A 22,481-nucleotide genomic window follows, 5' to 3' on the forward strand; every position below is an offset into this window, starting at 1 on the left:
CACAATAATAAACAAACCCATTTCAAAAATCTAACAGCACAACAGATTAGTTTTGAAGGAGGTTCTTTGTTCAAGTTGCACAGCAGAACTGTTCAGTTGTACTGATATGGAAACAAAAGGTGTGTGTGTGTGTTTAGGAAAGCCATTTATAAAGCTCAAAAGAATGAGTCTTTATCAATAACCTGAAATTCTCTCTTGCTAGAAGCTAACCAAAGCAGAACACAAGTCATAATGGAACCACAGAACAGAAAAACGGAATGGAGGAAATCCTCTCGCCCCCAGCTCCATGCTATTTCAGTGATTTTTTTTTCAGTGAGCCACTTTAGCTTGGTGACTGTATTAAGAGTACTTTGAGGTCAGTGCCTAAAAAATTTATCCACTGACGTACATTCCCAAATCAAACATAACACTTTATGGATTATAGATACAAAAACTATAAAAGAAAATAAATGCATTACACACACAAAAACATGACTCTTCTGTTTTGTTCTTCTGGTCCCATCTAAGATAACATTTTTAATATTCTTCTCTCCCAAACTGCATGTCAAACTGCTTCACAATTACATCTTATGTGCAGAGTTTCTGCAGAGCAACACAAATACAGCAGAAAGCATACAATGAATGGCAGAACATATCCTGCAGAATACTATTAAGATGACTAGCCCCCGACCCAGTTTCACCCACAGTCATGCAAGCAGCTATGTTTTGCTGCAAAACCAGATAACCAACATTTTAAATGAAGATGAAGTGAGGCAAGTGGAATAGAGCTATAAGCCCTCAGCATCTTGTGTTTTCTTCTATGCAGTTCATGCCTAAAGCACAGGTAGAACATTTAATTATACTATGCCTTCAGTGGGAAGGGTAATGATCAATATCATTTGTTGAGTCAGCATACTATTAGTAATAGAGCCAGATAGTGGGTTTAAGGGTGCTGATTAATATTATTTATTTACTTCATTTATACCCTGCCTTTCTCCCCAATGGGGACCCAAAGCAGCTTACACATTCTCCTCTCCTCCATTTTATCCTCACAACATCCCTGTCAGGTAGGTTAGTCTAAGAGTGTATGGCTGGCCCAAGGTTACCCAGTAAGCTTCCATGGCAGGGTGAAGATCCGAACCTTGGTCTCCCAGACCATAGTTTGACACTCTAACCATTACACCACACTGGCTCGGATAACATTTGGGTGTGTACAAAAATAACAGCAAGTAGTAATCCTTGCTGTAACAAGTAATCTAATTTGTCTGCACAATACTCTTGTGCTGCAAGTACATTTTCATGGGATTCATGTATATAGGGAGCCACAGCACACACATTAAAGAGGTCTCGTCAGACAGTTCACCATCACTAATACTCATGAATATTGCAACAGTACCCACTATTTTTATTATGCATCTGTCACCTTGCCAACAGAGCCTTTAAACCCTATAGCACAAAATCACAGGGAAAGCTTCACAGTGAGGTCAAAACATTTAAAAGATGAAGCCAAGCAAGATGTGTCTATTTCCTTTAACACTGACAAATTTTAGCAGGGTAAACAGCTGGGAAGTTACTGAAAAGCTAATCTCAACAAAGTTGTTAGGAAAAGGACTTCTGCTGACAGCTGAACACTACAAGGGTTTTTATGTCAAAGAGACTAACCAGAGGAAGCATTCTGCATCAGTTGAAAAAAGCCATGTGATTAGCCCTTCAAATGAATCCAAACACATGGGCTTAAATTATGCTGTTCCCAAGAGGAAACAAGCTAACTGATCTAAAAATAACAGCAAAAGCATTACAGCGCTATCTGCTACAGCAAAGCAAACCCGGTCATAGAATATTTGGTGTGTGAAATTCTTGAGTCATACAGAACTCCACTCTTCTACATTTATTCATTCAAAGCAGTTATGAAAATCTTTGATATAAATTCTTGTGACGATAAACACCCATCTATTAAAGGTTTCAATTTTGCCCATATTAAAAATGGGTTCTACCATAGCATCACGCTGCTCTGTATAGTTAAAACACAGACAAGAGAGCACAGTTCTGACAAGCTGAAAGTGAACAAAATCATAAGGATGACTAGAATCTAAGCAGAGATTAAGTTCCCTTGAATGAAGAATACTTCGAAACAAAGTCTATAGTTGTACATTAACTCTGAGTCTTCCCACAGATATCCCTACTAAGTCTACCCAAATAAGAAAAAGCCTGCTAAAACAGGATGGAAGCGACCACTTCTTGATCCTCTGGTTCAAGCGAGTACCAATTCTTACACAAAGGACTATAAACTATAGGGTGTATCAGCATCACTGGCATATGATGTCATTTTCCCTGGAAAAGCTTGTAAATATTGACTTCTAGTTTCTTTAGTTTTGATGAGCTTAATTCTGCACAGGAAAGTTTTCTTCTTCACCATTCAATTTATATTTTACAGTCACAGTTTAGATTTAACCAAAATGTGCTCTGCTCCAACTCAGCAACTTTACAGATTCCTTTAATAATTAACCAATACATCCATTAAGAATCACCACAGCCAGCACTGATTTACCTAAACCAGGGGTCTGCAAACTGCGGCTCCCAAGCCGCATGCGGCTCTTTGGCCCGTTGAGTGTGGCTCTCTGAACTTGGTTCAGAGCCCCTGCTCTCGTGCCCGCTCGCACTGGCAGCCGGGCTGCAGAGCCGGCGCGCCTGAGAGCGAGAGCGAGAGAGAGAGCAGGCAAGTGGGCGTGCTGTCTCCCCCCCCACACCGTGGAGAATGGCCAGGTCCCCCTTTCCCTTGAACTCAATGGTTGGGAGTCTAAAGCCTCCCCTCCCCTCTAGCCGCGCGATTGCTGGGCGGGCGGCTTGGCGGTTCCTGCCCCCCCCCCATCAGGTGTTGGGCGGGGCGGGCTTCCTTTGGTAGACCTGGCCTCCGGCTGAGTCCCATTGGGAGGCCGTGTCTACCCACTGGCTTTCTTGGCGGTAGACCTGGCCTCCGAGGAGGGGAAAAAGTCCCCCTTCAGAGGCCAGGTCTACCCATTGGCTTCTATGGGCCTCCGGAGGCCAGGTCTACTCCCAAGAAAGCCAATGGGTAGACCTGGCCTCCCAATGGGACTCAGCCGGAGGCCAGGTCTACCAATAGGCTTTTATGGCGGTAGACCAGGCCTCCAGACGGGGAGGGGGAAATGGCAGGGACTTACAATTTAATTTGTATCAATAAATAAGATCACTATTAAGTATGATATCAAGTTTTATTCAGGGTACCTATAGTTTAATTAAGACTTAAAACTTTAATTAAAGTTTATTAAGTTAATATACAGTGTACCTACCTATAAAGTTTAAGAAATTTGGCTCTCAAAAGAAATTGTACTGTTGATATTTGGCTCTTGACTAATGAGATTGCTGACCCCTGACCTAAACCCAACCACAGATATGCAGGGAATGTGAATGTACCCTAATGGTTCACAAATCTACCAGCATAGAACTGAGCAGGACAGATCTATTCAAACTCTTTATGAAAAAAATAAGTGAAACTGTAGCCAGGAACACCATGAATAGGCTGCAAAACTGACACATCGGGAATTGCATTTTAACTAGAGGATCAGCGCTGTGAAGGTTTGTTCTAAGGGCCTAGGCCATTAAACTTTCTGTATATCAAGATATTACAGGAAATTGTGATCAGAACAAAAAGCATGTCAATCACCTGAAGTACGCAAGTATTGTGCTCCTCCTATGAGAACCCATCGTTATCCTGAGTTTGGGCCCCCTCCTAGCTGAGCCACCGTTTCCCAAGTGGCTACCCATTACCTCAGTCATATTCGGTAAACATCTTTCTATACCACAAAATACTGTAAGGAATTTGTTAATATTACAGAACGACCAGGGATGCTGGTGATTATATTCTCATGAAGCACCCCCTCACCAGTTCAAGATAATTTGATTTAGTTTTCTTACATATTCCTTGCTCTGCACCTAGCTCACATGTGGCAGGCCTTATCTTTATCAGTTTCATCCAGTCCTCAGATTTCGACATCGTGTTGCCTAGATCTTGCTTTAATGTACAATTTATCGGGCAGTTGTGAGTCATGAATGTTTGGTTATCACCTAGATTTTAGCCAATTAATGCTTACATTATACAGACTCTCACTGAAGAAGCCTAGTAGCATTTGAAGCAAACAAAGGGCAAGAAAATTTACAATTTGCTCAAAGTTAGCCCTAATTTCTAAAAGAAAGGCCATCTTTAACATTTAAAATCTGAAAGTTCATTTTCCCATTAACACATCAAACTGGCTTTTAAAAATAAAACAAGCTGATAGCCAGCCTATGTTCAGAACATCCAGATAAGGAATTTTGACTCCCCCCCCCCCAGCAGTTAACAGCAGGATGGGAAGAAGAGGGATTTAAGATGGAGAAAACAGCAGAGGGAAAGGGTGAAATAAATCTCCCCTCCATATCTGATGAAAGGACCTTTGACTCCCGAGTGGAAACCTTGTCGATCTTTAAGTGCTATTGGACTCAAATCTTGCTCCTACTGCAGCCCAACGTGGCTACCCACCTAAAACTGCCCTTCCACAGAATCACAGTTCCAATTAATTTGCTTTAAAGTACTGATCAAAATGTCAGGTGATTCAACCACAGAGCTCTTGAAGCTCATCTGTTTCAACCCAAATGCTGGTCTATATGCAGACCATTTTTGATATGACATTTTCACTATTCAAGCATAGGAGAGAAGACAACGTACAATGTTATGTGTGATGCTACAGCAAATGCCTACTTAGCCACCTGTGCATACAGCGAAATTCCCAACAATGTATACATTGTTTTTATACAGTTGTAGGGGAAGTATGTTGTATGAAGCCTAGTAAATAAAATCTCCTACAAGACACACTGGACTGCTCCAACTGACTTTCATTTAACCATATGTGGAGCTAAGCACATTAGTGACTGCAGTATAAAAAAAAGGTAAAGGTCCCCTGTGCAAGCACAGGGTCACTCCTGACCCTTGGGGTGATGTCACATCTCGACGTTTCCTAGGCAATCTTTGTTTATGGGATGGTTTGCCAGTGCCTTCCCAGTCATCTTCCCTTTACCCCCAGCAAGCTGGGTACTCATTTGACCGTCCTCTGAAGGATGGAAGGCTGAGTCAACCTTGAGCCAGCTACCTGAAACTGACTTCCGTCTGGATTGAACTCAGGTAGTGAGCAGAGCTTTTGACTGCAGTACTGCAGCTTACCACTCTGTGCCACGGGGCTCCTGCAGTATACCGGTTCTATTTTCAGCCAAATCATAGCAGGCCACTCATCGTCTCCTCTAGTCTACAGACATCAGTAATGATTTTTAGAGTATTCTCCATTTGAGTACAAGATATTGCTACAAGAACCCATCTAGACGACAAAATCTGTTATTTTTATTAACGAGACATCATGTGTACCAGGGATCGTAGCCTACGGGCGCACTACCTTTTCTTGCCCCCACCAACATGGATCTCACTTGGAGTGTGGCAGATTTCACTTGATGTTTCAGCATGTGGAAGAGTGCTTCCCTCTGTCCCACTGACCTGGTTCGAGTAACTTCTTTGATCTTCTACAGCCTTTACAGCTCCCTTTTTGGGTGACTTTGTTATTCCTGCAGTTGTGGACACCCACATTTCTGCTTCCGCCGAAATGCTATTTGATATGAAATCCTTTATTTCACCTTGCAAATGCTTTCTGTTGAAAAAGTTAAAAGGTGCCTGGCTGGCTTGGGGCAGACAGTAACACCCCCGCCCCCTACATACACACACACATCAGTCAGCTTCTTTTTCTCCCGAGCAGCAGTTCCCGGGAGGAGGGGGAAGGCTTCCTGCTTTGGGGAGGGAGCAAGAAACAGCATGTTGAATATTTTTCTGTTTTCTACACTTGTCAAAACGAGTGGGGAATCTAGCAAAAAACACAGGACCTACTTTTTCAGTTCTGACTAGGAAGAAACTGTTTTGTGGATGAGGAAGTGTTGCATCAATGGATTCTTTGCCCTCTGCAAAAAAGTTGAATTTCCCCCAAAATTTGTTTCGTATCATTGCATCACTCTTCAGGACGCTTTGTGTGCTAAAGTACTCCACTTTAAACATGTCATGGATGCAGTCACAAAAATAATAAGCTCTACCCGGGCTGTGTCTTTGCAACACAGACTTTTTAAGGCACTTCTGAGGGTGTTGATGCAGAGTACAGTGAGCTCATATTGCACACAGAAATGAGATGGCTGAGTAAAGGGAAGGTTCTTACAAGATTTCTAAGCCTGACTAAAGAAATCAAGCATTTTTTTTAGAGTCTAAAGAGCCCCGTGGAGCAGAGTGGTAAGCTGCAGTACTGCAGTCCAAGCTCTGCTCATGACCTCAGTTCGATCCCAACGGAAGTTGGTTTCAGGTAGCCAGCTCAAGGTTGACTCAGCCTTCCATCCTTCCGAGGTTGGTAAAATGAGTACCCAGCTTGCTGGGGGTAAAGGGAAGATGACTGGGGAAGGCACTAGCAAACCATCCCGTAAACAAAAGTCTGTCTGGTAAACGTCAGGATGTGATGTCACTCCATGAGTCATGAATGACCCGGTGCTTGCACAGGGGACCTTTACCTTTTTAAAGATCAGCAGGTTGATCAGCTGTACAATAAGGTTTGGTTGTTGGACTTGGCTTGCAGACTTAACCCCCAAACTAAACAGCTTGAACATTGAGCTTCAAGGGAAGGACAAACCATTTTTCAGATGATTACGTCTGTGAACACCTTTGAATGCAAACTGAAAATATGGAAGTCACACTTTTAGAATAATTCACTTGTTCATTTCCCATCAATAAAGCAGGTGGTTGGGGATGGCAGATTTGACCACCTTACTACCCTGGAAGAACAATTAAACGTCTGTTTTCAAGCAATTTATTGAAATCGAACCAGTAGTGATATTTTTTGATAATCCATCCAGCCCTCCTGACATAACTACAGTGGCAATGCAAATCGAGAAAATATCTCAAGCTCCACCTAAAGAAACTGAAATGGAGATAGCATGCCTCAAAAGATATACACAACGAATAACTCATTTCAATGATAAGGGTTTTTGGAACTTTGTTGATCCTAAAACATACCCTTTGTGGAAAAACAGTGCAGCGTTGATTAAATCATATTTTGGATCCACTTATATTTAAGGGTCATTCTTTTCAGTGATGAAGCACTTCAAATCTAAAAACGGATCACATTTGACAGATGACCATTTGGATAACTGCCTGCGAGCTGTCATATCCTCTTTTACCCCCAATTATCAAAACCTCACAGATGGTACGCAGTGTCAGACCTCACAGTAGTCTGCTTAGTTGTGTTTTTCATACATTGAGCCTCCTAATAATTTGTGATTTCTGAGAGCCATTAAGAACAAAAAGCCTAAATCTGAATATGTTCTTTCCCCCCTTATTTTACAGTAGTCTGAGAAAAAGAAAGAAAGAAAGAACTTGCTACAAACCAGCCCTTTTGCTTGTGATATAAGTGAGGAAACTAAAGTGACTGTCTTAACAGCTCTGTTTAATTGTGTATACTTGTTATATTTAAATTGTTCCATACTTGTGGTTTGCTTTGCTCATAGACAGAAATTAGGATGTAAATACTTGAAATAAACCGTTAAATAAAAGCAAGTGTGTGGTTTTATGGCTAACTCCGTCTTCCACCAGCCATTTTGCGCTTGCACCCACTACCCTGTGTCGCAATCTCAAAAGTGCCCACAGGCTCAAAAAGACTGATGTGGACAGTCGAGTTTCAAGTGCTTCAAGAAAATTCTTGATCTAAAAGAGAAAATGTCATTGAATCTCTTAAATTAGGAAGATGAAATACACAAAGTAGACATGAATGCCAATGTCTTAAGTAGCCATTTTTTCTGCTGAATAGTCAGAGATCTTTATTAATTTACACGGTTTAAAAGAGTATTTTGCCTAGTTGTCTCGTAACTGCCTGCCTATTAAAAGGTATCTCAGCTTTATTTTATGAAGATAAATTCTGTGCTGTGAAAAAGTATCTTGAAGATTTTCCCACTGAGTAACAATTTACTATAGTTACAGCTTGTCCAAAATGTTGTAGACACTCTGTTTACAAAAAGATAAACCTCTATCATCTAAAGGCACTCTTTAAACTTTATTTAGTTTGGATGACAGCCTTCTACCTTGATTCAACTGATCTGGCCAAATTGTAGACACCAAGGGTAGAATATTGTAACGCATTCTACAAGGGTCTTTATAACCTGCACAAAAACTAGCTGAACCACCTATTTTCAGGATCTTCCAGACTTCAATCTGAACAAAGAAACAGCTGAATATATTATATAAATATAGCCACAATATCATGTTCTCCAGCTGTTCATTGATTTGAAACCTAGAGCAAAATGAAATTATTTGTTCACAAATTAAGAACTTTCAGCAGAAACAGGACTACCATATTTTCCAGTGTATAAGACGACCCCTATTTTTTTGAACTCAAAATTAAGAAATCGGGGTCATCTTATACATGGGGGCGTCTTATACATGGAAAAATACAGGCAGGGAAGAGAGCAGGGCCCATTGGAAGGCTGGACACCGGCCGGCCAGGGCGACCAGGCTCTTCCCTGCCCATCAGCTGACGGGCGGGGAAGAGAGCAGCGGGGAAGAGCCCGGTTGCCAGCCTTCTGATGAGCCCCGCTTTCTTCCCTGCCTGTATTTTTCTGTGTATTCCGTGTATAAGACGACCTCCATTTTTTTACTAATTTTTTTTAGAAAAAAACACTGTCTTATACATGGAAAATACGGTAATACTGGATGTTATATAAACTTAAGTCTTTATCTGGAGTTTCCTTTAGATTCCAAAGAAACCATTTCCAAGTAATTTTTTTTCAGAACACAGCCGTGGGAGGTTCATGCATGTGGTACAAGAGCTGCATTTCCTATATATGAATACCAAACTTGAGTAGCCGGTCCTCTGGTTCCCACATGTTTATGACCATGCTGAGAAAGTACTACATAGATCTGCATACACTTGGCAGTAGTGCTTTTCTGAGTAGTTGCAGTCATCACAGGGATTGTTGTAGTCTCTTCTAGTTCACACTGTTTTCTCCCAGGAGACTGCAGATACACATAGACTTGATACTATCACCTGAAGGAAATCTGGCAGCGCCACTGTATATGTGAATCAGTCCTAATCTTCCTTCAAGCTTTTCAGTAAGATGAAAGAAAACAACAGTGGGGAAAATACCCTTTTCAGTGAGATGAAAGAAAACAGTGTGTGTCTGTGTGGGGGGGTGGGAACCAAACCTCCATTGCTGTGCATCTTCAAATCAAATCAAAAATTATTTGCAAATTAAACACATCTAAAACATTTTTATGCCGTCAAGTCACAGCTGATTTATGGCGACCCTGTAGTGTTTTGAAGGCAAGAGATGTTCAGTGGTGGTTTGCCATTGCCTGCCTCTGCATCATGATTCCAGTGTTCCTGGGAGGTTGCCTATCAAAACAAAAACACAAAAAAAACAGGGACAATCCTGCTTAGCTTCTATCTAACAGGATCAGGCTAGCCTAGGGCTATCCAGGCCAGATCATTACACCATTTAAAAATCTACAGTGTGCTAACAGAAACTCCAAGATACCCTAAAAAGAGAGAAAGAGAAGGAGAGGGGGAGAGAGAGATTTTAGTTTAAAAGGCAGGTGGCCAGCCTGGTCCAGAACGTTATAAATCCCTGAGTTCAGTTGTAACAACTCGCAAATAAGTGTGCGTTGTAAGCAGTCGTACCCCTCCTCCTGCTAAGGGATGCCATGAAGGCATGGGGGCCAAAGACTGGCATAGGGGCAAGACACTGCTCCCCACAAAATGGATACCTCTCAGAGGGTTTTAGGATCCATCTTGTGTGTCAAGCCTGGGCAGGAAGGCAGTTGACCGCTGAACTTTTCTCCGGCCTTAAGGTGTGCCTGGCTGGACAATGGGACTAGCTAATCCCCATTGTGTCACCCTTAAGGTGATGTAATGACCGCTCCAAGCAGACCTTTACTTACCCTATCTGCATTCATCCCAGCAATTAATCAGTATTCAAGAGAATAGCCCAGGCATTCTCTTGGGTTCTGACAATTCATCAAACCTCTCCTATCTTTTTGATGGAACCCTGGAAAAGCAATCTATTCTTTGTCTCTGGATTTCCTGCCAGCTTACCTCATACCACCTCAGGACCCATTCTGGGGTATAAATATTGGTCCTTTGGCCATTCATAGTGTGTGTGTGTGTGTGTTCTGGATCCATGCATGCACCCTCACTTGCATGTGGGCTCTTTCCTTTGCTCCTGGAAACAATGGTCATTTTCCTCTTTAGCGCTGCTTTCCCTGGATGTCCCTTCAAGACTTATAACTATTACCCATCCCTGAAACCTTATTCAACCTCCTCCCTTCTTCTCTTAACCATATCTTGTATGCTTTGTGTATGTATGTTCATTGCTTAAAGTATATTTATTATTTTATTCTTTACTAAAACCAATTTTAATTATACAACCGCCTGCTCATTTGAGAGTTTTCACATAGGACTATCCTAGAATACATAGGTTATAGATCCCAGTTACCCCACCCCCCTTTCGCTCTCTGTCTACTGCGAATTGACCGAAATTTAAGCGGAGACTGTCTACTTAGTTTAATAGTGTGAGGCTGCAGCTCAAGCCTCATGCTATGCCCCACCCAACCAGTATTACAAAATTTAATGCATTTTTACAAAGCCCAACTCAATAAATACATCTGGAAAGTTTTTAGATATCTGAGCTTAACCTGTGAGGGGAAAGATTTAAAGAACTGAACAGGCTTTAATTCTCTTCTGTTCCTTAAATCAGGAGCCATTCAAACTATTTACACTTTTAGCACAAATTCAGGGTTTAAAGCATGCAAAGTGAGCCAGTTGACTCTTGATGAGTCAGAGGTGATATGTCACAAATCCATGCAGATGCTCACCCCAATTTTAGCCTTACTTTCTTCCTCATCCAAAGGATCTGTTTTGTTTCAGTTCATCTTTTACAAGCCCTCCAATACATGCCCAGACTATGCAACGCCTCCAATTATATCTATGCATTTATTCATTACTTTATTTAGCAGGATTTCACAATGTACTCCAGCCCAAGAACTTTCACCCTTTTCAGCTTCAATAAGAATTTCTTCCCACCTGCCCAGCATCCAGTTAAAACAGGGTCCACATGATTTCACAGAACAGCAAGAAGGGGGAGAAGACAACAAAATGGTATCAGCATGCAAACTGCTAGATTACAATACCAATAATCAACTGCAAGCTCAGCAGAGAACTGTTTAAGACTGCTAGTCACAAAGACTACTATTTTTTGTTCTGTCAAGTCATAGATGACTTATGGTGACCCTGCAGGGTTTTCAAGGCAAGAGGTGTTCAGAGGTGGCTCCCCATAGTCTGCCCCCACCTCAAGACCCTAGTACTCCTTGGAGGTCTCCTATTCAAATACTATCAAGGGCTAAACCTGTTAGCTACTGAGATCTGACGAGATCACCCTAGACTGGGGCTATCCAGGTCAGGGCAAAGACTACATTTAGCCCCCATATAAAATGCCAACAGCATGTTTGCCTGCAGTCTGCTACTGCTTTTTTTGGAGTCGCTATATTAATGTGAGGATAACCTTGCATGAAGTTCTTTCACATCTGTGGACTACAGGACATAATAAAACAAGGCAACCCAGAGATGGCAACAGAGCAATAAAATCTACATACCGCAAGGTAGAAAAGAGTGCATGCAAAAATAAACGGATGTTCTAGTTGAACTACTATTCAAGCAGATTCCACAGGAGTACCCGTGTTAAGTCTGTAGCAGCCAAATAAATCAGGAGTCAAGTTTTACTGATATTTAAGGTGTCACTTGACTCCTGTTTTATTCATACTAAAACCACCATCACAATACAAGACATACTTCCCATTTTGACCTGCCATCTCATATGGGGTGTGTGTGTGTGTGTGTGTGCACGTAAAGTGCCATCAAGTCGCAGCCGACTTATGGAGACCCCTTTTGGGGTTTTCATGCCAAGAGACTAACAGAGGTGGTTTTCCAGTCATTAGGGAGTGAGAAAAAACCAGGATATGCAACTGACAAGTGGCAGCAGTCTGATCAAGCATGGCCCAAGGACACCCTGATCATCTTCCTTTAAAAACCGACAAAGAGTAAAGAAAAGAATGCAAGCACACACACACACAAGCATGACAGCTGCCAATTCAAAGCCAGCATGCCTGGAGAGCCTAAGAGAGAACAGCAACTCTTGGGCCTGCTACAGTCACTTCTCTCCTTGGCTATGGCCACCTTTCCACACCACATACCTGCCTACAACAGTCCTCTTTCAGCGACCACGGTTTCCAAGGGTTAACGCTGAAATCCGCAGCGTTACCACATCAGGCACCCATCAGTTACACCTCTCTTAGCTCAAAGCCCCCCCCCCCAACCGCCGCAGATCCCCCCTCCCCTCTCATCTCATCGAACTACCCAGACAAGGCTGCCAGATGCAAACCCTGACAGGTCTCCCGCACCATCAGCCCCTATGCACGCCGCCTTGGAGAGTAACTGCTCCTGAAATCAGTGGAGACTTGATGTCAAGCATGAAACAGGAATCCAACTAGGGTCAATTTGGCTAAAGCGCCGCTGAAATGTTGCTTTATTTTGCCGCTACAGTCAAACACGCCTGCCCATAGGGAATGCACAGCACAGTACTGCACAGGTTGCCTAATGGGGGGAATTCCGCCAACCGTGGGCTTCAGGGACGAGAAAAACCACACCTGATGGGAGTTTTGAGAGTTCGGATGGGAACAATGTGCATGCAGAGAGCGGCAGATCCGGGGGGGAAACCTCCCGTGCATAAATGCCACACAAACTCTCTCCCCTCCTCCCGACGCCCACCCACATACCCCAGGGCTCCTTACCAGCTTGCAGGGAGGCAACCCCGCCACTAGGGGCGCTATCAGGGCCCGAGGGGGCGGGCTGCGGCCGAGGCGGCTCCTCCCCGGCGGGCCCGGTGCCAGCGGTGGGGAATATGGCGAGCCCTTGGGAGTACTTGATGTCGCGGAAGAAATTCTTGGTGTCGTGCAGGTTGTGCTGCAGCCGCCCCAAGTGCCGGTTGTAGTGGCCGAACGTGCGGCACAGCTCGCGGCTTAACCCTCCGCCGCTGATGGAGCCCCGGGCCGAGGAGCCTTCCCAGCCCCGCGACATGTCGTCCTCCGGGGCGTCCGTCCCCGAGCCCTCTCCCCACCACGGCGGGGACTCGGACACTGCCAGGCTGCCGCTGTCACCGCGCGGGGCCCCAGGCGCGGCCTCCTGTTCCCCCTGACAGCAGCGTCGCACCGAGCCGCACTGCGCACGGAACGGAACCTTTATCCGGGCGCTCTGGCGGGGAGGGGGAGGCGGCCGAGGGGCGGACCCCATCCCGCTCCCTCGGCCGCTTTGCACCACGGGGAATGTAGTCTTGCTGACAATCGCCGGCGCTCGCTCTGGCAGCGGAACGGCGGCGTGGCAGCGCTTCGACTGGCGAGGAAGGCGTTGCTGTGCGCTCCTTCCCGAAATGAACCATGGGATTTGTAGTCTTGAATCTGTGCTCTTTCCGGAATTCCGTTTGTTGATCATTTGGCCCGTGTCAGAGAAAGGAGGGAGTGCGGGCGAGGCTTTGAGTTAAATGCGTAGATCATGAAGTGGATGTCAGAGAAAACGAAAATCTGCAAGAGTTGGAGAAAACCTGGCGAGTTTCTAGGGAGTCTGCTTTGGTTTTTAAAGATAACCGTGATCAAAGGGTATTTCTTGGGGAGAACAAGCTTCTTTGTTTTCCTTGTTTTCTGGCCACTGTATAAGGCAGGGGTGGGGAACGTCAGGCCCGGGGGCCGTTTAAGACCTGCTAAATAATTTGGTCTGGCCCTTCGTGGGTCCTGGCAGATCTCTAGCTCAGAAGGATCTAAGACTGGTGATCCGCCCCCTCCTGCGGACAGGAATAGCCTCTATTCGAGGCGGATGTGAGTTTGTTTTGCTGAGAAAAGGAACCTTTTCCCCCCCTTGCAGAAGAGTCTTTAGCTATGGAGTTGCTAGACTGCCCAAGAAACTGTGTTAACCCTTTCCCACCTGGGCCGTGGAGAAACGTATTGGCCAGCTAATTTTTAAGTTGATAATTTTGTATGGCCCGCAAATGATGTTATAAATATCCAAATGGCCCTTGGCAGAAAAAAGGTTCCCCACCCCTGGTATAAGGAGATGTCTTTGAATTAATGGTCTTAGAACGGTGTGACTCTGTTTATGATTGCACTGTACTTGCAGTGTATCTTGAATCAAATGCATGTGCGCTGGCACAAAACTCTCTGCTTCCCTTCTCTCTTCATCCCTCAATCGCCTATCCGAACAGTTATTAATACATGTGTTTGCGCTGCAGATATTATAGAATATGTAAAACTAGAGTTTTGTGAGGTGAAATGTTATGGTATTTTTGCTTTTACTAACCTACTACATTGGCCTGTACGGGACAAGTTACTGAAAAGCAAATTAATACAACATATAGCAAGTAGAGAAATTCATTAGTGTGCAAGAGGTGGTAGGGTAGGGACAGTGGCACAGTAACAGGAATTGGGTTTGTGTGAAAGTCTCCCTAATTCCCATCTGTGAAAAGTCTGAAGGTATTCAATCTTATACATGTTTGAAGGAAGCCGTACTGATTTCAATGGGGCTTACTCCCATGCCAGCGGACATAAGATTGCAACCACATCCAATGCATGTTTATCCAGAAGTAGGTATCAGCAGGACTTACTCCCAACTAAATGAATGACTGTGCATTGGCCCTATGTACCTTTTTGTGCCCAGAGGTTTGTGTAACACAAATGGCTTTCACATTCTGTTTCATTTAAAAATAGCATTTTGTTTCATTGCTAAATATAAATGCAACAAAAGGCATACTAGTACTGATTTTACCCACCTAGACTTGTATCCGTCTCTCAGCTTTGGCTCTTAACATTTCCCATGAGAGAGAAAAAAAGTCTTCCTTTATTCCTGCTCCATTTTTACATGACCTTCTCCTATGCCCCTTGGCAATTATGATCTCAGCTGAGCTGAAAGGAAGATTTGTGCAAAAATACCATTAAATTAGACTTTTGTGTGATCATGCTGGGTTTTTTATTTCCTTCAAAGAATACCATTTGGTTGCAATCGCTCATTACTTAAAATGTTTAAGTCATAAGATGAGCCAGTTTATATGGTGCAGCCAGTTCACACAAACACAGCCTGATAATATGCATGTTTACTCAGAAATGCATGATTGATTTCAAGAGGACTTGCTTCCAAGTAAATGTGCTGAGGCTTGGGTCTAGCTGAACGTTTCTGCTGGTGGAAGTATTTCTTACTCTTGGGTACAGCTTTCAGGCTCCCCGCCACCACTGCAGTCCAAAATGCTCCCTGAAATGCTGTTTATGGGGGTGCATTTTGGGCTGCAGTGGGAGGGGGGAAGAAAGAAATCTGTCCTCCATGGATGGATGGATCCGCAACAGAGGATGGTAGCCATCCACATCCCTCCTCTTCTTTTGCAAGACATTTAGCTGAATTGTTTGGAATCCATGTGAGCCTCGTTTTGGAAGCCTTTATTCAAGCTGGGAGACTGGGCTGCCCTCCTTCAGTGTACCCATGTTTAGTTCTTTAAAAAAAAACTCTTTAAGTTTAGCTTATAATAACAACATTCGACAGCAGTAGGTTAAACATTCTAGTACAGTCAAGATATGTTCCGATACTTGGTCTATTATACATTAGTGCATTTTACAGAGCTCATACTGTTTGTTGCGTTCACTTAGCAGAACTTAATAAATGCTGTATTTAGTTCTAATTTAAGAAACAGGTGAGTGGAGTGTACAGATTATACCACAGAAAGTGGGGTACTGGTTACACATCCCCTCCAGCTTTGCCAGTTTAGTGGATACCTCATCATTTTTGTTTCCACATTGTACACAATACTTGTATAATTAATGTCTAAGTAAAATCTATATCACATCACTGTCTAAGCTGTACTTTGACTGCATGACTAGGATCCAACATCTGACTCATAGGCAGGGTCATTGTAAGAATGTAAACAGAATCCTGCTGGATTATGCCAGCACTGTGAATTCACCAGCACTGTGTAACATATGCAGCGTATATAGGTGGCCCCCCTCTTGGGCCCTAGCACCAGGTCACAGAGTTACTGAATATTCTTCTGTTCCAAAAGTAAGGTTGGAAAATGTTGTGTCATTTAATACTGTTAGCAAAGATCTGAACTGGAACTTGGTTAAAATTTGCATTGAGCCATAAATTCGCTGGATAGCGATGTGATTACTGTCACTGCTAGATGGCTTTAAAAGTGGGTTAAACAGGGTCCTAGAGGTTAGATGCACCCTTGGCTGTTAGCCAAGATAACTAACAGTGCAATCCTAAGAAGTTTCACCCGTCTAAATCCATTGGATTCAATGAGCTCGGAAGGATGTCATTCTGTTTAGGAGTAGATGGCACTGGGTGTAGCACCTCCATAGTCAGGCAGTGTGCCTCTGAATGAATAGTTACTGGGGTGGAGCTAAAGAAGGAGGAAAGACTGTTGCATTCCTGCCTTGCTTGTGGGCTTGCTGGGAATATCTCTCTGGCCACTGTTAGAAAGAGAGTGCTGAACCAGATGGACCTTTGGCATAATCCAGCAGGATTCTGCTTACATTCTTACAATGACCCTGCCTATGAGTCAGATGATGGATTCTAGTCATGCAGTCGTGCCATTTACAGTTTATGGATATCCTGTATGAATGTAAACTTTCTGTGTATTTATGTGCTCTGCTCACCAGATCCCTCCAGAAAGCCATTGCATGATCAGGAAATATAAGTGTGATTAAGACTTCAAGACCCAGATGGTCCTCATTCCTTCTGTGTGAAAGAATGGAAATGGCCAACACTGCACAGCCAAGGTTACTCTAGGTTCTTTCCTTAATTTCTAAAAAGTTTGTTTGCAGAGCCAAGACCAAATAGTTGGTAGAGTTGTTAATTCAGGGTTGCTATCCTGAGACAATAACTTCTGGCTACAGGCATTCTCTGGTCACTGCATTTCTTTTTGAAACAGTGGAAGCCATGTTCAGCCACTCACCAGAGATAACTGTGCTGTTGCTTAGGCGTTTGGAGAGGGCTGTGGATCAGTGGTAGAGCATCTGCTTGGATGCAGACGGTCCCAGGCTCAATCTCCAGCACATCCAGTTAAAAGAATTGGCAGTAAATGATGTGAAAGGCCTCTGCCTGAGACCCTGGACATCCACTGCCAGTCTGAGTAGACAAAACTGACTTTTAAGGTCTTGTTCAGTATAAAGCAGCTTCATGTGTGCTCACTTATTCTTTTATGATGACAAGATATGACAAGGACCATTGATCTTGTCAGGGGATGTTGACTCTCAGTACCCTTTAAGTTCCTGATTCACTCTATAAATATTTCAACAAATTAAGAGGTTGAAGGGAAAAGAAAAACCTCAGGGGTTGTAAGCCCAGGATGACATATGAGGTAAACAGTCCAGATGCGGCTACACCTTTTTGTGATCCTGTATTTTGAGTTATGCAAGTAGTGTGTCAGGTAGCTTTATTTTCTTCCAGTCTTTAACTCATCTGTTATGCCCATGGACATCCCTACCAGGCTTCTGTTGCCTCTAGAACCCTCTAGAGAGGTTTGGAACGGTGGACTCTAATCTGGAGAATTGGGTTTGATTCCCCACTCTTACACATGAAGCCAGCTGGGTGACCTTGGGCTAGTCACAGCTCACTTAGAGCTCTCTCAGCCCCACCTACCTCACAGGGTGTCTGTTGTAGGGAGGGGAAGGGAAGGTGATTGTAAGCCAGTTTGAGTCTTCCGTAAGTGGCAGAGAAAGTCGGCATATAAAAACCAACTCTTGTTCTTTGACAATGCTTTGCAACGTAAGCCAAACAGCAGGCTCATTATGACAATATCGAATATAGCAGGCATTTGATAAGAACAGTGCTAGTCTCAGCTACAAGGATATGGGACTTCTTTCAGTAGATTAAAAGAAGAAGTATGTCAAATAGCATATTCTGTTTCCTTTGCATCACCATCCAGCCAGTGCTAATTGGCATAAATACTCTGGTTAATGTTTTTGAGCCAATGAAAAATGCAAATTATAGCTTTCCCATTAGACATTTATTTTTTCACTTTCAAAGAGAGCAATCCCCAACAGGTTTGCTGGGAAGCAAGTCCAATTTTATTCAGTGGGGCTTACTCCCAAGAAAGTGATTTTAGGATTGCAGCTCAGGCACTTATTTTTCAAAATTGTTATTTTTATCTCTGTTATAGAATCAAAAAGCAGAAAACAGAAAAAACACAAAAATGGGCAGAATGTCCAGTAAGACATTATAAAAGCAATCAATCAATCTTTATTGTTACAGTCAAAGACCAGCATATATACAAATTACAATCAATTGTTATAAAAAGAGAAAAACTGTAAAAAATGAAAACCTAAAAACCCTGATTGAATAAATAAGCTAGGGATAACTATATAGCTGTCATAAGTGATTTATGCGAACCTCAGCTATAATATAAGTTAGTACTGTGTAAATAAGACCATTAATCCACCTCCTTACCTGTGAGTGTGTTTCTCTTCTTAATGGCTAAAAAACAGAATTTTGCCATTGCATGGGATACGGCAGCCTCCCTATCCTCAAGCAATAGTTTGACCAGGGCTAACTTTGTACACCCCAGAAAAGAATTCAGATGCTTAAAACGAGAAAGCAGAGGGGAAATAGTATTTGTACTGATTTCATCATAGAATTCATAGTGCAGCACTATATGTGTGATTGATTCGGCTGCATTGGCTGAACAGGGGCAACACCATTGCTCCATAGGCAGTTGCTGAAACCGTCCATCTAAAACAGCAGAAGGTAGGGCAATGTTATAAAATTAATATGCCACCTAGAACCAAACAAGACATCACTTTAGCCTGCCTTGTGGTTGCTGTCAATCAGCCTGTTGCCAAGGCAAAAGGTGGACTTTGCCTTTTTTCTCGCATCCCCCCTCCCCAGCAGCTCACATCCATTGCGCCTGTTTTAAAAGCAGTTGCCCTTCCCTGGTGAGCTGTGAAGCAGTTAGGAAAGCCTTCACTAGAGGTGCTGTATAGAGCACTGGAGGTGCTCTGTAGAGTTTTTGGCAATTCCAAAAGTGACATGATGTCACTTTCCCCGGTTTTCACTGGAAGTAACTCCATGCACAACCCCAGCAATTTAAAGGAGTTGTGGAGGGAAAAGAGGGAGATCTCACACAGTGGTGGGAGACTTGGCAATCTTTGCTGGAGTACCCTGTTGTGCACTGATTTGGCTACATCTGTATCTACTTCTAACAGGGACGTTATGTCACCAGGATCCCACTGGCTAATCGGTGGGTGTTGCTGGGGTTAGACCACTGGGGCCTGTTCCATGGTGTAGATATGCTGCGGCCAGCAAGCTGTCAGAATTGCGCTATGCATCCAACCAAAGTAAGCATTATTAAGCCCATTGATTGCAATGAGCTTACCGTATATACTCGCGTATAAGCCGAGTTTTTCAGCCCCAAGAAAGGGCTGAAAAAGCCGAACTCGGCTTATACGCGGGTCAATACGGGAGGGGAGGGGGGAGGAGGGAGGAGGAGGGAGGGGGGAACTTACTGCCGCCGCCGCCGGGCCCACGTCGCTTCCTGCTTCCAAGAGCGGCCTGGGGCGGCCTCCTGCAACTGCAGGGAGGCTGCCCCGGCCCTCGCCCGGCCGCGCCGCCGCTTCTGGCAGCCTGGGGCGGTGGCCCCGGCCCCTGCCCGGCCGCGCCGCCGCTTCTGGCGGCCGAGAGCGGCCTGGGGCGGCGGCCCCGGCCCTCGCCCGGCCGCGCCGCCGCTTCTGGCAGCCGAGAGCAGCCTGGGGCGGCGGCCCCGGCCCTCGCCCGGCCGCGCCGCCGCTTCTGGCGGCCGGGAGCGGCCTGGGGCGGCCTTCTTCAGCTCCAGGGAGGCTGCCCCGGCCCTCGCCCGGTCGTGCTGCCGCCGCCGCCAGGAACGCGCCGCTTGCTCCTGCGCCTGGAGCCCAGGCAAGCCTGCAGGGGGGGGAGGGGTTATAAGCCGACCCTCGGCTTATACGCGGGTGCCTAATTTTTCCCCATTTTTGGGGAGAAATTAGGCACCTCGGCTTATACACGGGTCGGCTTATACACGGGTATATACGGTAAATGTGCTGAAATCTCCGTTGAATTGTGGTCAGTGTTCTCTTCATATTGCTGCTGCAAAAAAAGGCAGGACATTGTGGTATAAATGAAGTGCTGCCAAATATGGTATTTTGGGCATATCTGGAACAAAAATGACAGCTCCCAGGTTTGTAGTATAAAACACATTTAACAAAACCATAACAAAATCATAATTTAGATTGGGGTGTTTTGTTTTCTTGCTTTTATTTAAAATCTTTGGAAAACTGGTGTATTCAACTAAGAGAAGAAGGACGATTTGATTGCTAGGGCAAATCATTAACGGGGGGTGTTTTGTTGAGTGACAAGAGTCAAGTATATGACAGTAGGGATATGAGGAAAGACAGCTTTTCATGGTCCATTTAAAAAAAATTAAATCAGGAACACAACCACCACCCTTTCTACATAGACAAACAGAAGTCCAATGACATTCTACATAGATCTCTGCTACTCACTCAGGGGCTTGCAAGGCACATGTGGCTCTTTGACATGCTACCTATAACTTTTCCCTGGACTCCTACTGGACTCCTACTCTTTTCTACTGCTAGTGACAGACTAGCATGGCTACCCATCATGATCCTTTTCCCATGTTCTAGAAAACTGAACAAGGTTATTGGCTAGTAGGGTGTTTGGCAGGTGTTTCCCACCTTAAAATAGCTGGTGCTGGAGGGACTGGGGATTGGGTAAGCTGTGGGTCTCCCTGGGCCTCATTCCAGATATGGAGCCTGTCCTCTGAAAACACACACACAAACACCCTTTTTTGTAGCTTCTATGCTCTCATCCCAGCTCTGGGGCAACTGTTGGGAGGAGAGCAAGCTGACTGCAGAGAAGACCCCAGCACCCAAGAAAAAAAAGCAACCTGGCCAAAGTGCAGATGTGATGGTTTTACTCCAATTCCTTCACTGCCAGCTGGTCCTCCCTTGTGCACCCTGTCAATCTGTCTCTCACCTGACTTGCTGTGCCTCGTGCTGAAGAGACAGCAGAAAGGCAGAGAGGATATCCCTTCCCCTCCCTCTAGATACAAAGGGACTGGATAAGGTTGGACAGTGATGGGAAGAGACAACCCTACAGGTGCAGAGGTACTCCAGTAATATTAAAAATTATAGTTACAAACAATATTAATAGTAATATATCATTGCAGGTATGTGTTCAGTGGGGTGATGTACAGGGCATACAGTAGCCATGTGGTTCTTTTGGATGGAGGCAATTGCAAATGTGGGTCTCTATGAGTGCCACCGACCTAGATGATCATTTAGGCTAGAGACAGGGTTGTTTTTTCCAGAGAACTGAGAGCAGTTTAAAAGCATATTTGCTATGGCTATTCAGTCCAGTTGCTTCTAATAAACTGGATTTGAAGGAGTTTATTGTTTCAAACTCCTGCAAAATCTGTTACCATAATCAATATTGTGATAAAAGAAACAAAGATCTTTGCTGTGGAAGACTAAGAATATAAGGAAGAGCTACAACAGTTACTATGGGAAGTGAAATTATGGGAAGTTACTATGGGGAAATTGTGTTATAATTAATTAAAATTATGGGAAGTTATTATGGGAAGTGAAATATTTGAAACTACTTTTAACTCTGTTAAAACCTTTCATCTGTTTCTCCATACTTATACTGTGGGTTTTTCAAGGCAGCCATTAGTTGGTTTCTTTTCACTGTAATCTACAAACTGTAAGGATTTCATGCCTTGGTTTGCCTATTTTATGCCTGTAAAATATATATGTGGAATCCTAAACAGAATTACAACCTGTAAGCCCATTGACATCAGTCAATTTTGAAGGATTTTACTCTGTTTAAGATTGCACTGTAAATCATAAATTATAAGTATAGGTAATAATCACCCATCGTGAATGAAGCTTGGTGGGTTAATTTTACGCTTTAAGAAACATGGGTGTGTGCAAATGGATCTGGGTGTGACCAGCCATTCCATAAAACTCAGACAATATTATCCATGTTTGCCTTTGGGTTTTCCATATGTATTCAAATCAGTTCAAAACAGCTCCAAGTTGAAATGTTTGTGTCCAGTATAATGGAATGAAAGTACCCTAGGCCTTTTCATTTAAGATTATCTTTGGCAACCTGACAAAATGTCCTGCTGTCTTAATGCCTTGCATTTAAAAGAGAATAATGCAGCAGGCACATTAAGGCTGTCACACAGACTAATTAAAATGCTTATAAAACGATATCAGAGCAATGTAAAAATAACATTACAGAAATAGTCCGAGCATTGAGACCACCTACTGCAACACATCTGCTCTGTACTGACATTATCCCACATCTCTCAGAAACAGAAAG

The 22,481-nt window shown here is 43.9% G+C and overlaps 2 protein-coding genes across 3 annotated transcripts in view; both read right to left on the minus strand.

The window, feature by feature from the left end:
* DSTYK (dual serine/threonine and tyrosine protein kinase) overlaps positions 1 to 13,317 on the minus strand; it is a 54,617-nt gene extending 41,300 nt beyond the window's left edge. The window contains exon 1 of the mRNA XM_056845626.1: positions 12,884 to 13,317. Coding sequence (XP_056701604.1) covers positions 12,884 to 13,169 — 286 coding nt within the window. The 5' untranslated portion in view covers positions 13,170 to 13,317. The remainder of the gene's footprint in view (positions 1 to 12,883) is intronic.
* RBBP5 (RB binding protein 5, histone lysine methyltransferase complex subunit) overlaps positions 1 to 22,481 on the minus strand; it is a 207,557-nt gene that overhangs the window by 76,679 nt on the left and 108,397 nt on the right. The gene's annotated exons all lie outside the window — the stretch shown is intronic.

Source organism: Euleptes europaea, chromosome 2, assembly GCF_029931775.1.
Source record: "Euleptes europaea isolate rEulEur1 chromosome 2, rEulEur1.hap1, whole genome shotgun sequence".
Taxonomy (NCBI): Eukaryota; Metazoa; Chordata; class Lepidosauria; order Squamata; family Sphaerodactylidae; genus Euleptes; species Euleptes europaea.